Raw genomic sequence first — 17537 nt, 5'->3', positions numbered from 1 at the left:
ACGAAATCAATTTTTCCTCAAATGTAAAAAAGTGCTGTGGCAGACCATTTTTAAATCAATGTCATCACATGCGAAGACTTTTTTTGTGAAAGACATTTCGACTGCAATTCCAGCATAGTCTGCCAGAGAGTATCAAAGTGGAATTAGAATATGTTGTTAACTGGCTTATTTGTACCATGGCTTGCAAAACCATCTGAATGAAGTATCAGAAAAAAATAAAACAACTGAATGAAAACAAAATAATCTTCAGCTTGCTTTTGCAGCTCTCTATGCTGACACAGGAGAGTACACAGACTTAGAAGGAACAAAATAGGTGAGAATTTGGGAGAAATACATTATTAGCTTGGTCATTTGCAAGACAATTTTGGGCTAAAATAGCCAACATAAAACATGCCTTAGTGTGATGTGCAAAGAGTACAACATTTAAAGTAAATTGAATACAATGATTAATATGCCTTTGTATGAGCAATTGTTGAAGCACTACTTTTTGTGGGTTTGGATTGACTGCCTCATGTTTTCTCATCCCTTCTCTTCCATAATATCCGATTTCAGATTTCAGTATTAATGTATAAAATACGTAGTATGATTTTACATTGATTTTTGCGACATTAGACCAGTAGAGACAAATACCATGTAAATAAAAAACACATTAAATATTAAATAACAAAAATGTGTAAACATAAACTAATATGAGAATCTGCTATTGCAACACATCCAATGAGGTGGTTAAAACCCAGTATAAAAAAAGATTAGGACTAAGTATGTCCCAGTTGACTTGGCATTCATCACTTGCAAACCAACCAACAGGCAGTGCTGCTTTCAGTGATCAAATGCTTCTCCAAGTAGTGATGTCACAGATGCAGGGTTAGAACAAGCAAGAAAGGAAACCATACATACTGAAACATCTAATTCTGACTGTAGGTGTACAAATAATTTAATACATGTCCTTGAATTTTTTGGTTTGCTGTCTTTTCTCTTGATTGCTGTGGGGAAAATGTTAATTGGATTCATTTATATTAATCCAAGAAAATGATAACTTTACCAAAGAAAAAAATAAGCCTGCATTACATCACCAAGTTCCTTCATCTCTTGCAGCAAAGGATTCTTTTTTTTTCTTTTTGTGTTCTAGTTCTTACAAAGTTTCTGATTAAAAAAATTAATTTGGGCCAATGGAAAGCTGCAAACCAAGAAGACTATGCTTGTGGGCCCATTTTCTTCTTCTTTCTCCAGCTTCTCTGTTCTTGAGACACCAGCATTTTTAGTTTATTGACCCCACAGTTTGACTTCTTCTTGCCATTTCTTCCCTTCATGACATGATAGTAGTGGAATGATATTTGTGACCAATTCTAGTTTAATTTATTTGGATTCTTAGTTGCTATCTATGTGTAGCTTTGGAGAGTGACCATATACTTCTTTTCTGTTGTTTCTCCCATAATGTTGTCTTCATATTGCACTTCTCCCCACCTTTCTGAATGCCTGTCTCCACTGTTCCATCCCCTACAAGTTCCTCCCTTACAAATATACCTTTTCATTCTTATGTCTTCCAGAGTTTTATCATATTATGTTGTACATTTGGCCTGCCCATTGTGTTTGATTTTTCACTTAGTTATTTTGCACTTTTTTTATTTTACTCTTATGTTCGACTTATTTTCATGTTGATGTTATTTTTTGTTCATTCTGTATTTATTTTGCTGTAATGTATTGCTGGGCTTGGCCTCATGTAAGCCACCCCGAATCCCCTTTGGGGAGATGGTGGTGGGGTATAAATAAGGTTTATTATTATTATTATAGCTCTCTGTTTCATCCCTCGGGACATTTTAAAATAGTTTCTTGATGTAAATAAATAACTTGTTCAGAATTAGTGTCCTGTGAGTATATATATGAAACTTGCTCATGCTTCAGCCACCCCATTTTATTTGTGTCCTTTAAATTACTGTCCGTAAGCCAATTCCATTTTTGAAGGTGTAACAGAGCAAGTTTGACCATTACGTCTTTTTTTACCACGTGAATCAATTCACTCCTCAAGGGATGACAGCTACTATTCCAATTGGGGATCATGAAGTAAGGGAAGAAGTAAGTCAACGATTTTTTGGTCAAAGAGATACTTTTTTGTAGTCTCTGTGAAAATTGAAGCTGTGGTAGTTTCTTGCACTTGCGCAGTCAGCTTGAAATTCTCTGGAAAATCTTTATGTTGTAGGGCTGCAGTCTCGCCCACACTCCCCAGGATATATAGCCAGTGGACACGGTTACAGGAAAGCAACCATTCCATTATTTTTATTATTTCCTTGCTCACATGTATGGTGATAGCATCATGAAATAGAGAGCATCCCATGTTGGCAGAGTAACAGCACTGAAGAGCGATGGCTCAGACACATCTAGACATATCTGATAAAGGAGTGGGGTTCCTACCAAAATTGTTCAGTTCAGTTCTGTGATGTTCCATTAGAGTCTTTGTATCAGCACAAAACTCATTTGTATGATTCACAGAGACTATGAAAAAGAACACTTGGTTTTGGAACCCAGCAGTTCTAACAAATATGACCCTGCAGACATTTACAGTACAATCCTGTGCATGTTTTCACTAAATGCAATGAGGCTCATGCCTAGCTAAGTATATACACTGCATGACTGCAGTATTAGCATTACTATCTGACAGAGTCTAATTTTATTTTCTGTCAAAGAAAAATCACAAGAAGCTGTAGCAAACAGAGTCAGGGCTAAAATTGTTGAGCGATTTCCTTTCTGTTGCAAGATTCTGTTGATTGGTTGGAATTGTTTCCTTCTGGAGGGGGAATATTCTGGCCAGCTGCTCCAATCTACACTACAAAATTAGGAACTGAGCTCCCCAACTGCTGCTGGAAGTGATTTCCAGAGCTTGCTGATACTATTGTTTATGGATTTATACTTGGCTTATTCTATTCAGTGTCTCCAGATAATGTAGATTTCTTCTGCTCAAGAGAAGTATCCCCTGCTTTCTTTTTAAAAAACTGGATAATTATAGCTAATTAAAATAGAACCACAAATGAAAATAAGGAATACTTCTTGAAAGAAAGTACAGAATGGAGATGGGGAGTTAGAGATTCAACCCTCAGTTGAAACCATGTGGACATTTTAAAAATGTAGATGGCTAAAGCCTTACCGTTTTTCAAAACATACTTTAGTCAATGGAAAAGTGTGTACCACTCATATCATTCACACAAAGCTGTGAAGAAGTGCTGAGGAAATACACTTTTCCAGGTGCTGAAGAACGATTACTACAATTTCTCACCATTGATCACATATGAAGTGGTAGTCTAACAACATCTGGGCTACCCTTAAAATATGTTTTCTCCTCAGCATTGTGTACAAATTGTATTAACTCATGGGGAAAAAAGTTTCTTAATGCCACATTCATTTTCTATCTGTATTTAAAGATTACCTCATACCTCTTTGTTCAATTTTGCATAGCTTCCAGTATTCCCAATGCTAAAAAGTATATAAGCAAGCATTGTATACTTAGCCTTTGTTATCTGCTGAGGTTTGCTTCCAAGACCCTCCCTGAAATACTCAAATCCATGGTGTTCCTTATATAAAATGTCAAAATCAAGGTTTATCTTTGGAGATTAAAAAACCCTATTTTTAAGCTGATGGTGGTTGAATTTGTTGGCACGGGCTCTTTGGCTATGGAGGGATGACTGAATTATGCAATAAATCTATAAACACATTTGCCAGTAGATAATGTTTTGAGAATCACCCTCATAAACTCTGCTGATTTTTCATAGTTCCCCCTAAACACTTTTCTTCCCATAGCTGTAGCAGCTTGCACCATGCAATCTCAATGACTGTCTCTTTATCTCCCCATTTCATTTCCTAGTTTCAGCCACAGCTGAAAAAGTCAACTGTTTAAACTGAAACTCCTAGACCGCTCCAAGCAGCATCACAAATGGGAATTCTTGAAGATGTGATTAAAAAAGTAAATTTTCTACATTCTGGTCACAAGTCACTTCACAAACAGTCAAGCCACAAACTGATGTACTTCAGAAGCATGGCTTAAGATGGATTTATCTGCTTACCTCACATTTTTCCACTGCTGGCTGTTGTCCGCACTCAGAACTGTTCCCTGCGACAATGCCGGCCCGCAGATTCTCACTGTCTCCTGTCCCTTCCTCCATGGAGTAGGTTTTTGAATGATTGCCTCGCCGATGAGACAGGCCTCGGTTCTGCACCATACTGAGCTGCTTGCGAAGTGCCCGGTTTTCCTCCTCCACTTCCCGCATGCGGACCTCCAGGCTCTCTCTTTCACGTTGACTTGTGGCTGTGTAGCGAGGGCTGTGGGGCTGCGATTCAATTGGAGACAATGACACTGGCTTTCCATCTATAATGCAAGAAAAAAGGACATAACAGAAGTTAATTGAGTTTAAATTCCAGAAAAAACAACTTTTTTGCTACTGCTTTTTGAATTAGAATCGTAGAATCAAAGAGTTGGAAGAGACCTTGTGGGCCATCCAGACCAACCCCCTGCCAAGAAGCAGGAAAATCGCATTCAAAGCACCCCTGACAGATGGCCATCTAGCCTCAGTTTAAAAGCCTCCAAAGAAGAAGCCTCCACAACACTCTGGGGCAGAAAGTTCCACTGCTGAACAGCTCTCACAGTTAGGAAGTTCTTCCTTATGTTCAGATGGAATCTACTTTCCTGTAGTTTGAAACTATTGTTCTGCGTCCTACTCTCCAGGGCAGCAGAAAACAAGCTTGTTCCTTCCTCCCTATGACTTCTTCTCACATATTTATGCATGACTATCATGCCTCCTCTCATCTTTTCTTCTGCAGGCTAAACATGCCCAGCTCTTTAAGCCACTTGTCATAGGACTTGTTCTCCAGACCCTTGATCGTTTTAGGTGTCCTTCTCTGGACACATTCCAGCATGTCAACATCTCCATTCAATTGTGGTGCCCAGAATTGGACACAGTATTCCGGATGTGGTTTAACCAAGGCAGAATAGAGGGGTAGCATGACTTTCCTGAATCTAGACCAGGGGTCCTCAAACTTTTTAAACAGAGGGCCAGGTCACAGTCCCTCAAACCATTGGAGGGCCAGATTATAATTTGAAAAAAAAAATGAATTAATTCATATGCACACTGCACATGTCTTATTTGTGGTGCAAAAGCACTTTAAAACAATACAAGAATTAAAATGAAGAACTATTTTAGCAAATATAAACTTAATAGTATTTCAGTGTGAGCCTTCTTTTGACTGATGAGATAGGATTGTTGTTGTTATGTGCTTTCAAGTCATTTCAGACTTAGGTTGACCCTGAGTGAGGGCCGGGTAAATGACCTTGGAGGGCCGCACCCGGCCCCCGGGGCCTTAGTTTGAGGACCCCTGATCTAGACATTATACTCCTATTTATGCAGGCCAAAATCCCGTTGGCTTTTTTTGCTGCCATATTACATTGTTGGCTCATGTTTAACTTGTTGTCCACGAGGACTCCAAGATCTTTTTCACAAATACTGCTCTCTCTCTCGAGAGAGAGGCGTTCCGCATTCTGTATCTTTGCATTTTATTTTTTCTGCCTAAGTGGAGTATCTTGCATTTTGTTAGTTTTGGCCCATCTCTTTATTCTGTTGAGATCGTTTTGAATTCTGCTCCTGTCTTCTGGAGTTACTGAAATATGCACAAGATGCATGTATGATTATCATGTTTTCCTCACAACTTTCTTTAGAAAAAAAACAATTTTATTCCTGCTATCTTTAACAACTATCTGATGACATAAACAGGACTCAAACATTGTTTTGGTGCTATGAAAGGCACTATGAAAAAAGTTTGGTTTAATTCTGAAATTATTGTTACTTGTACTACAAAAATGCATCCCTTTGCTACTTTTACTGAATATAAATACTCAATACTAAGTCCTGTGGGTTTGCGAATTACTTTAGAATAATTTAGTCTTTAGTTAAAGGATCATCAATATCACATTAAAAAACTTCTGATAGAACAATATGGTTACAAATAATAGTGCAACTAATCCTAAAATCTTATATTCCTGGTATTACTCAAGCAAAAAAAAAAAAAAAACACCCTGTGAATTAGCCTTCCAAACTTAACATTCTCTTTCAGCTTCAAACTCAATGGACAAGATGGCCAAATTACTTAACCATTCTAAAAGACTTGCCATTTTTGATAAATGATAACTAGCTGAAACTTCTTTCAGCTACTTTTAAAACCATTAGCAGTGGACTAAAAATCCATAGAGCCATGCTCACTTTCCTGAAAATTAGTTTCAGATGCTTCTTCTAATTCCCATTTAATAATATAAGTGAAGGTGATTCATATTCTTTTCCAAAAGTAGTTGAGGTTTTTTTTTTCAGCAGCAACATTTTACAAAGAAAATTCCAAGAAGAGCTGTGATCTAGTTATGAAATAGGTATTTAGAAATTTCTCCCAGTTTCCCTGGTTCACATACTTTAGGTGTGTGCAGAATGTAAAAGCTAATGATAATGATTCTTTGAAACTGTGCCATGAATATGCAGATGTCCTTGGATAGCTATCATATTCACTCTACTTTCACCGTAAAGTTTGAGAATGACAAGGAAAGCTGATAAATCTTCAAGTGCTGGGATGGTGAAACCAATCTGCATTTTTGGATGTTTCTCGGCCAACTGCTCTCAGTTAAAACGGGAGCTTTGTTAGCACTAGTAGATTCATAATGAAACTAGATGAACTCCCAGTCAACTTAGGACCTCTTTGCATGGGTTTAATTTTGGTGGTGGTGTTTTTTTTTCCACTTTCACAATGAAGCCCGCTATTTCTCATCACACACCTTAAAAGTACTTCATGGCTGGATCTGGGGCAAAAGTCAGGGGGGGGGGACCCTGCCACCGCTGCAAAATTGCCAACAGTGCATGACAGGAGGCTCCCCATCTTTCCATAAGGAAAGATCAGTCGAACTGGCTCAAAGAGGTTTCCTCCCATGTTATTAGGTGGGGGGGGGGGGGAGCCAGGATGGTGCGGGGTGTGGGGTGACAGATCCTCACTCCTTCTGGGCCACCAGGATTGCCACAATCCATGTGTGACAAAGTCCTTAGAGTAGACACAAAAGGAATGGTGATAAATTCAGAATTAATTTGATACCTGTAGAAAATTCTTGGCTAGCTGACCTTGCACAGGGCCTTGAAAACCAGCAGCAACAGCAATGTCTGATTCCATTACTTTATGTTGCTTCAGTTTACTCTTCACACTAAATTCATTTCTTTTTTGCCTATGCACAAGGATTGCTGAGGTGTCTAGTCCTTAATATATTAGACAATTTCAAATAGAGGAACACAAATATATCAGTCTTTCTACTTTAACTTCATAAGCACACTTTGTGTATTACAGCCAAAGACTTGGGGCTGGGACTAGACCAAAAGACTAGAATATCTTTTAAGACTACTCTAATGCCCAGTTTTGCTTGGCATCATGAAGTCTCACCAGATCTGTCTACAGTTTACCCCCAATGTTTTCCTGCAAATGATGGAGTTTGCAACCTGGACAAACCCTCACTCTATGGAAAATGTACCTTCTCCTCCCTCAGATATGAAGATAGAAAGATCCCTGAGAAGAAAGAAACCATATGGGAAGGATAAGTGTGATGAATTGCCTATCTTTAGACCAGAAAAGCTCAAGAATTAGGCCCAGGTTTTTTTGCATCCATTTTGTGTAATGTTGCCTGGAGGCAGCCATCTTAGGTTAGTCATTTCCTAGTGGAGGTGGAGCTTAGAAGCAGCCTGGGGGGAAATGTTGAGAACCCTTGTGATTGGCTGGGAGAAGGTGGGTGGAGCTTGGTTGAAGTGCAGAAAAAAAGAGTCTTGAAGAGAGCTTTTTGAAATCTGACAGTTAGTTAGGCTCTGGGTTTTGAAGAAAAGAGTCAAGTTCTGGTGTTCGAAGAAGAGAGTTAGGCTCTGGTTTTTGAAGAAGACAGAGAGTTAGGAGAAGGAGTGTGGAGTTTAGTGAAGCCAAAGAAGTTAGATAGAGAGTTCAGAGAGCTATTAGGGAAGAATAGCTGGTATAGAGATTATAAACAGATCCCCGGAAAAGGACTGTTTGCAGTAAGAGGATTCTAGTCAGAAAGAAGTCTGCTAGTTCCCTGAGGGAGATAAGAGTTATTATTGGAAGCCAAGTACTGAACTGTTTTAAAGTAAACAAATAATGTTCATCTCATTATTTTAACTGTTATGCTTAAGTGGCTGTGTTACTGTAAACCACACAAATAAACATCTTTGTTCTTTGTTAACAAACAACTGTCTCAGTGTGCCTCTATATAAAGAAGTATTCCTGACAAGATAGGGAAACAGAGTTACCAGATTGGTGGCAGCAAACACTTAGAAGAATCTCAATATCCACCTCAGTGTACTGCACCCTGAGTTCAGCACCATCCAGCTTACTTACAATACATTGGTCAAACAAGAAAACTAAAAACCTCTTTTGACTTTGGTGGTAGTCTGTTCCCATAATAAAACACCTCAGAATATTATTAATTGGTGGCAGCATGTTACATTAATTGGTGGCAAAGGCCTGAAGATTATTCTGCCTCTCTCAAATCAGCTTTAAGTGCCCTTAGTCTCCACATATATTGGTGGCACAGCGTTAGGGACTGTTAGTAAATTAGGAAAAAAATCTTTCTTTACAATAAGACTTTGTGAAAAGGTCCATATCAGTCTTTAAAAAGCTATGAAGGAGCATGAGTGTAGTTCTTGTTGGGTAATAATACACTTTCTGGTCACAAGAAAGTTACTTCACTCTAGCTCACGTAGGACAGATATTCTGTTAAATTTGGCTAAAATTGTAATTTCTGGCTCAGTCTTTCTACTGAGCTCAGAAAAATCAGAGGTTTTTCCCACTGTAGTTCTAAGAAGTCCCCAGCCGGAGTGCCCAGTTTGCAAGTTTACAGTTCACTGTCTTTATTCATCCAGCAAACCCTCACTCCCAGTGTGAAGTTTATTTAATCAGAAGGCATGCAGCTGGAGGAGATTTCCACTGCTCCATTAGCTTTCTCCATTCTAGAGTTGAACTGTTTGGGAAGTGTAACTCCTATGCTTGCAATTGTTTTCTATTAAAAATAGTACACAAACATACCAGACTTTTAAAGGCGTTCATTTTATTTTTGAAACACAAACTGCTAAAATGTTGATGGCATATTTTTATCCTCATGCAGAACTGCATATCACATGCATGCACACACACACACACACTAGACAGGTGAATGTAACACAAGTGTTAGGAAACGCCACTTGTAGATGTTTTGCTTTCCCCAGATTCAACTGAAACACATCACCTTCAAGTTATAGTCACTCCAGAGGGATAATCACAAACTCTAATTCAATAATGTGATTAAAGCCATGTTTTTTCTAAAGAGTTATATAAGGATGGGCCATTTACAGATTGCAAAAAGTCTGTTCCAACATTTTGGTTGGTTTGTTCCTAATGCGTTGCTATCATAAGTTTTAGTATCTTGTTATTTTATTCTGGTTTTTTAAAGGTACCTGTCCATACTGAGCAAGTTTTACAACTGATACAAGATGCAGGGGAGAGATTATCAATGCTCAGGAGAGGATCTGTAAACAATTATCCATAAATAACTAGCCGAGATATGCAATTACATGAAATGGACCCAGAGGAGGGCAGATGTATTGCCTGTTTCACGTGTATGACTGCCCTTGAGGGTTTAGAAAGAAGAGTCCAAACTTCCCCCAAAAATTGACACTGCAAGCCAGTTTTATCTCTCTCTGTGTGTTTGTGAGAGTGAATGTGAGCATGTCAAAAGAGCACTCTAACTACAGCATGTAAAAATCAACATAGTGACGTGGTTTGATCACTGGACAACAGCTCTGGAGACCAGGAAAATCACTGTCAACCATGGACAATCACTCTCAGCTACAGAAAAAACATGATGATTATGATAATAATAATAATAATCACCACCACCACCACCACCACCACCATCATCATAAAAAAAACTTTATTTTATCTCCCCGAAGGACTCGGGGCGGCTTGCAATAAAAAAGACAGTGGCATACATTCAATGCCAAAAACCAGGAACACCATATAACAAATCAAAAACAAATAAATGAAAATTAATATAACAATACAAATAGACATAGCATAATACAACCCATACTTTACAACATAATAACTTCTTAAAAACTCTTAAAAGTTTGACTAAAATTATTAATTAGCGCTAAGATAGTATAAGCTAATAGACAAAGATACCCAGGTATTCAATACTTTGGCGAGGATATATATTGAGATGTAATCAGTCTTCAGAGCATAGAATCATAGAGTTGGAAGAGACCTCATGGGCCATCCAGTCCAACCCCCTGCCAAGAAGCAGGGCCTCCTCCACTGATCGCAGTGCTCATGATGGTCTGTATATGGAGATGTGGTTTTTCAAATAGGGTCTGAACCAGCAGCCAGTGGAACTGCCATAAAATAGTAGTTGTCTGTTCTCTGTATGGCACTCCAGTTAGTAATCTGGCTGCTGATCTCTGTATCAGTTATAGCTTCCGAACTATTTTCACGTAGAAAGCATTGCAATAGTCCAAACGGGAAGTAACCAAGACATGGACTACAATGACCAGATATATCGACTCAAGCTATGGATGCAGCTGGCACACAAGTTTTAATTGTGTGAAGGCACTCCTGGCCACTGCACACATCTGGGGTTCCAGGATCAGTGATGAGTCCAGGGTCACCCCCAGACTGTGAACCTGTGTCTTCAGGGGGAGTGACCTTGTCCAACACAGGCTGTAATCTCACACCCTGATCTTCCTTCCAACTGACCTCTGTTTTGTCTAGATTTACCTTCAACTTATTAGCCCTGATCCTGTCCATCACTGATGACAGACACCAGTTTAGGGGCAGGACAGCAACCTTGGCTTTTGGTTGAAAGGAGTAATAGAGTTGAGCATCGGCCACATAAGTTTGACACCGAAGTCCAGGTGATAGGGTCACCTTAGGGCACATGTGATAAACTCAAAGCCCATGGGTGAAATCTAGCCCACATTGTCATTTTATGGGGCCCTCCAGATGCTGGACTACAGCTCCTATATTCCTTATCATTAAACATCATGACTGCTGAGAGCTGATAAAAGTTGTGATACAGAAACATCTGGAAAGCTGCAGTTCTAGTTAGTCAGGATAGTGGATTGTAAATTTAGATACAAGGTTTGTGAATTTGATCTCAGACTTTAAAATGCCATTTAACATTTCTACAACCTCTATAATCGGTAAGTGCTGTTGAGTTGCAATTCCTATTATCCCCAGTTCACATGCTGGATAATCAAAAGCGATGGAAGTTGCCATTTAATAACACCCTGAGACAAATTGGGTAAAAACTAAAGCGCACCCATTATTGTGAAAAAACATTACAGTTTCTCCTCTGTATCCATTAATTAAATGGCCTTTTGAAGGGAACCATAAGGCTGATGTGGTTCTCAATGAACATGAAATTGACATATATATCTTAGGGTCACCATAAATCTAAATGGTGTATTGCAAATGTTACAGAGGGGGAAAGATAGCTCACTTTTACTATTAAAATATTTTCTTCTCAAATTGGGTAGTCCAAAACCAAATGGGAAATCTGAAGCAAAGCTTTTCAGAGCATGTTGGAAAACATTTTGTTCCATGACAACGCTCAGAACTTCCCACTCATGTCCTTTCCAGAAAGGTTGCATTGCTTCCCTGTCTGCCCTCCCTTGCCATATTATAGTTAAAGTTCAGCTATACTCAGCTATTCTAAGGAACATTCATTATACCACAGACTCAAACAAACCCATGGATTTTCCCCACATATTCCTATGGGGAATATATATTTCATATTTATGATATGAAAATATTTATGATAAAAATATAAATCTGCTATCAACTATGATCAAATGAAGAGAAGTAGATTACAGGCATGCACATAGCATTTAGGTAGCGTATTCCAGTGCGAACTCTGCAGTTGGAATCGTAATGAGGATACTCACCTCTAATCTTCACCACAATGCCAGTCAATGAACTACTAATGGCTGGCACTGCTTGTTCACTTTCACTGGCTTCCTGCTACACAGCAGTGATACCAACTTCCCCTGAGAAAATTCCCCACAAGAGCTATGTGCCTTGTAATCTTACTTTCAAGATGACCCTTGTACGTCTACTACTGGGGAAAAGGTGTGATATCATCAGAGTCATTGCCAAACATTTTAAAATTTATTCACAGCTGTTAGAACTATCGTAATGTGTGGGAAAGTATCACACAATTGGTGATGAAAGTGCTGCTCCAGATACACTACTAAAATCCACCTGGTATTATTACCCTCACTTTGACACTACCTTTCCACAGGTAGTGAGAAAAGAGACATTGCTAAAGGGAACAATACTACTAATAGAATCTCCCATGGAATTTAATGGTTGCTTTTTGTAAGCTGCTGGGAGTGAGAAGGATGGGATATAAATACTCAAAATAAAACAAACAAACAAACAAATAAATAATTTCAGACAGGCTTTTTCTGAGGAGCTAGGCTAAATGTGCCAAACTGCTACTGTGAACCAGCAGTAATGCAGGATGACATTGGAGAAGGATCTTTCAAAGATAACCATAGTGGTACCATGACTAATAATTGCTAATGCAGTACAAAAGGAAAAGCCTTTTGAGTATCTTTTACCATAAAAAAGCCTCCGATGACCCAAAAATTAAACAAGATGACACTCCCAGATTAGAAGATATTCAAAAAGCTAATGGGCTAAGGCAGAGGACAACCACAATTAGTGCTATGGCTAATGATGTGATGACACATATTATAGCAACATGAAATGTGAGGAGCATGAATCAGGGGAAGCTAGATATAGTAAAACAAGAAATGGAACATTGCAATACTTGGGGTGAGTGAGTGAAAGTGGACAATAAAGGGACCAAAATATGGTCAGAACCTTGAATTCAATTGTTCAATGACTTGTGCACACACATACGCACCCAAAAAGAACTACTTCAATAATCAGTCCAGAGAAATAGAAGATGACAACTAAAAAAGAACAAAATAACTCTTCCACAAGAGCTAAGAAGTCAAAAGAAAATTTAGGGATGCTATATGGCCAGCATGGGAAAACATTACATAACCAAGTGGAAAAAAGATGATGAAACAACATGCTGAAAAACTATATAAACAAGATGAAGATTCTCCTTGCATTAATTTGACAGATTAATGCAAGGAGAAACCATATGAAGAGGAACCGACAATTTTAAAAAGCTCAATGGAAGTTGCACTCAGAGCACTTGAGAGAAAGAAATTACCAGCAAGGAAAAAGGTCAGGTCTTGCAAACCTGAAATCTATCTACTGTTGCTCTAAAGAAAAAAGTTTGTTCCTCTACACATATTTGCATTTATTTTTTTAGGTACTATATGTATATTGCATCCAAATATGTAGGCCTGTATAAATGCAACCAAAACAGGTAATAGAAACTATTAAATCAATTTTTAATCTCTCTCTCTCTTTCTCTCTCCCTCTCTCTCTATGTATACACCATATATACTCAAGTACTCAAGTATAAGCTGACCCCAATATAAGCCGAGGCACCTAATTTTACTACAAAAAAAACCTGGGAAAACGTATTGACTCGAGTTTAAGCCAAGAATGGGGAATGCAGCAGCTATGGTAGATTTCAAAAATAAAAATAGATACCAATAAAATTACGTTAATTGAGGCATCGGTAGGTTTACATTAAATAGTAACTGTCCACCTCTGATTAAACCATTATTCTAACCTTCAATGTAAATGTGCTTATGTATCCTAATAAAGAGAGTAAAATAATAAATGTAATAAAAACAATAATAAAAGAGTAAAATAATACATGTAATAATAACAATAATAAATAGAGGAATAATAATAATAATAATAAATAGAGTAAAATAATGTAAATGTAATAAAAATAATACTAATAACAGATTAAAATAATAAATAACCTTGACTCGAGTATAAGCCAAGGGGAGGTTTTTCAGCCTAGCATGTATGTATGTATATGTATATATGTATATGTATATGTGTGTGTGTGTGTGTGTGTATATATATATATATATATACACACACACACACACACACACACACACACATATATATATATATATAATATTGCCATTTCCCCCCATGTACACATATACATATAGGAGGAATATGGAAAAGTCCAGTAAAAATAGAGGGGGGGGGTGGTGGTGGTGGAAAGGATGGAGTTAATTGAGTTTCCTTAATAAATTAAATCTTTACCAGTATCTAATATGTTGCAGAGAAGGTGGGGAGGGGGGGAAGGGTTGAGGGAGGAGGGGAAGAGGCAATGTTCAAAGTTATAACTATTACATCTATTTTTTTCATCTCTATTACACTCACTTACATTGAAGTATTAAAAGTAACATATAGCCTCTATAACAAAGAGAGGAGTGATATTGTCAATTAATTTCAAGCCTGGTAGTCATATCTTCCCATATCTTCTTGTTTTATCTCGTGTTCTTCTTTTCTTCTCTTCCAGTTTTTCTTCATTAAATGTTCATCTCGATTATTGCCAGATTATTTCTTTTAATTCTTTATCTAATTTTAATTATTGCCTAAGAAATCTAAACATTTAATTTAATCTGTTAGCAAGTTAGTATTGTGTAGACGAAAGTTTACTATGTATCACCATCATTCTCCCCGCCCTACCCCCTTAACCCTACACAATGTATTTTTATGTCAGCATTCCAAATCTATTTAAGGGGTGTTGACTAATTAATTATCCAAAATCTCAAGTGTGGAGTAGATAAGTAAAGGAAAAATTTGTATTTCTAAATAAACATTCCAAAGGGTGCTAATCCATCTATTGCCCAGTTTCTAAAATGTGGAGTAGATGGGTAATGCGGAATGAATATATATATAAAGAGGGGGGGAGGGAGGGGGGAGGAGAGGGGGTAGTAATTTTATTTTTGATCAAAGAAATCCCATCTTCAAATTCTTTATTAATTTAATTGATGTTTTTGTCAAAAACACTTGAGGTCTAGCCAAAGTCTCTCAGAATTATACTTTTATTGTCATTCATTTTTATAGGGTCTCTCAGTTGCCATCTAAAAATGGAGTCTGTTGCACACACAGCTTTCATTGGCAAACAACAAAATCACAACACAAGTATATACAAGAAATGAAAGTCACAGATAAAAAGAAAACATTTAAAAGTTACTAATCTCAAGGATAAAATTTGCAACAGTCTCATAAACGAATGTATCAGAGTTTTTTTTCAGAAAATGTGGAATTTTATAACATCCAGGCCATTGAGAACATTGTGAAAAAATTGAATTCCTGTATTTCATCTGTATAATATCATATTTGAGGCAAACAAACAAAGAATGGCAAATGTTTTAGCAGAGAAGTGAGTCTCTTAAGTTCCTCCTAATAAATGTCATAACCACATCTCTAGGGACTTCAGAATTTATCCCAAAAGTCTGATCTATCTGTCTCTCCACTTTCTGTTCCTGGGTTCCAGGTCCTTCTACAGAGATTTAGATCTGTGTTTTTCCACACGTTCTATGACTTTGCCCAAAAATGGAGACTGGAAACTGGCTGAAAGTTGTTCAAGTGAATGGGGTCCAGTGATGGTTTTTTCAACAGCGGTTTTATTACAGCTTTTAAGCTGGCTGGATTCTTACCTTCCTGTAAGAAGACATTAACCACCACCCTCACCCACTCTGCCAAACCCCCTCTGGCCTCCTTTGCCAGCCAGGATGGACAGGGTCTAGGATTCATGTAATCGCCCTAGCTTCTCCAAGGATTTTGTCCATATCCTTGAGCTGTACCAACTGAAATGAATCCATTAAAAGCGGACAAGCAGATGCTCATGTTATATCATCAGAGACTGCCGTTAACATGGTATCCAAGTTGGAGTGGATCAGAGTGACTTTGTCCACAAAGAACTGAGCAAATGCTTCACTGAAAGCTGCTGAATGATCAGGGATCCCATTTTGTGAGATGGGATTTAACAAACTTCCGACCATTTGAAACAGCTCAGCTGGAGAGTTCCTTGAGGATGCAATATTGGCTGCAAAGAGAATTTTTTTGGCATCTATTGCTGCGGCATATGCCCTTAGGCCTTAAACACCACACATATGCCTGACCCCTCTTCATATATATCAGGATCCATAAGCCTCCTGGGGTGGACCATTTTAAATGGTTCTCCACCCCTGCAGAGGTTGGGGAGCACAGTAAGCCTAAACCTGATCAGGTGATGGTCAGTCCATGGCCATCCATACTGACACGTTCCTCCCATCCCTGGCAGAAAATCAAGTGTAGTGTGTGCCCGGCTCTGTGGGAGAGCCATATACTCATTGGGATAGCCCCATGGAGGTCATAAAGCTCTGAGCTGCTCCCTACAGGGTGGTTTCCACTATGAGCTGCTGGGGTTCCAACACTAGGCCTGAGATCAACCCGGTTAGTTTAGGCAGGGAGACTGTGATGCAGTGGGGTGGTTGGTACTCTAGCAGAATTCCTAACCTGTCCCTGTCACCTATCCTCAGGTGGACACACTCAACTGTGGTAGACTGTGGGGTGGGGTACCTCATCAGGGAGATGGAATCCCTATAGACCACTGTGACCCCACCTCCCTATCCCCCAGATCTCCATTATGCATGCCAGATCTGCACACTGATCCAGAATTAGGTCCTGGATAGCTGTTTTTCCGTTTACAGACATGGTGTTCAACAGCACCACTCTTAATAGAGGGACTGCCATCCTGGGCACTCAGTTTTACCATGTCAGGAGACTGTTTTGTTGCTACAAGTACTCTCTCACATTCCCTAGGTTAAATTGGTTGTTTAGGTCTCCTTTTCCCATATCTCCCCTTCCTCAGTATTATTCCTATGGGGGTCCCTTGACCACTGGAACTCCCCCATCACCAATATGCCCTACCCCTCCCACCCCCGGCCCATGGCCCAATCGCAGTGGTATGATTTTATGGTTCTCCATTAGTAACTGTCTTTCCTCCTCACCTTTCTCCCTTCCCCACCCAGCAATCTCCAGTCTCCTCCAGCCATTAATAATTTCCCCCCAGCCATTTTGTGGTTTAATGTTTGTGTATCCACACAGCAATCACAGGACATGCTAAGAATCTCATTCCCTTACCCACTGAGCAGTTTTATACCTTTGTATCCTACAGTAAGCTTATAAGCAGCTCCAAGGTAACATCAGCAGGAATCAGAGAATGCTGCCTGATGAGCTATTTTGACAGCAGCCTATAGGATTGGTGAATAAAGCTGAGCAATTTTCTCCAGATGTCTGCACTGTAAACAAGGCATCTTCTAATTCTAATGGAAGTCAGCCTCTGAGAACACTTGAAAACTTATGGAAGGAAGACGGCGACCTTGAGAGGGCTTTGTAGACTGTGTAACTTTCACATATGCAGTTTTAGTCTCTCTGTCTCTAAAGCAGTGACACCAACAGTTAAGTGTCAAATAGCATGAAGGTACTTTGCTGCCACTATAAATTGGATTAAAAGCAGCACGCTCCTTCAGCACACATCACACCAACCA

At 38.8% G+C, this 17537-nt stretch overlaps 1 protein-coding gene across 1 annotated transcript in view; it reads right to left on the bottom strand.

The window, feature by feature from the left end:
- Positions 1-17537, bottom strand: part of LARGE1 (LARGE xylosyl- and glucuronyltransferase 1) — a 388170-nt gene that overhangs the window by 208278 nt on the left and 162355 nt on the right. Inside the window, exon 3 of the mRNA XM_060776947.2 lies at positions 4053-4354. Coding sequence (XP_060632930.2) covers positions 4053-4354 — 302 coding nt within the window. The remainder of the gene's footprint in view (positions 1-4052; positions 4355-17537) is intronic.

Source organism: Anolis sagrei, chromosome 5, assembly GCF_037176765.1.
Source record: "Anolis sagrei isolate rAnoSag1 chromosome 5, rAnoSag1.mat, whole genome shotgun sequence".
NCBI classification, from domain to species: domain Eukaryota; kingdom Metazoa; phylum Chordata; class Lepidosauria; order Squamata; family Dactyloidae; genus Anolis; species Anolis sagrei.
Note: the sequence above shows the minus strand (reverse complement) of the source record. Positions and strands in the feature narration are given on the sequence as shown.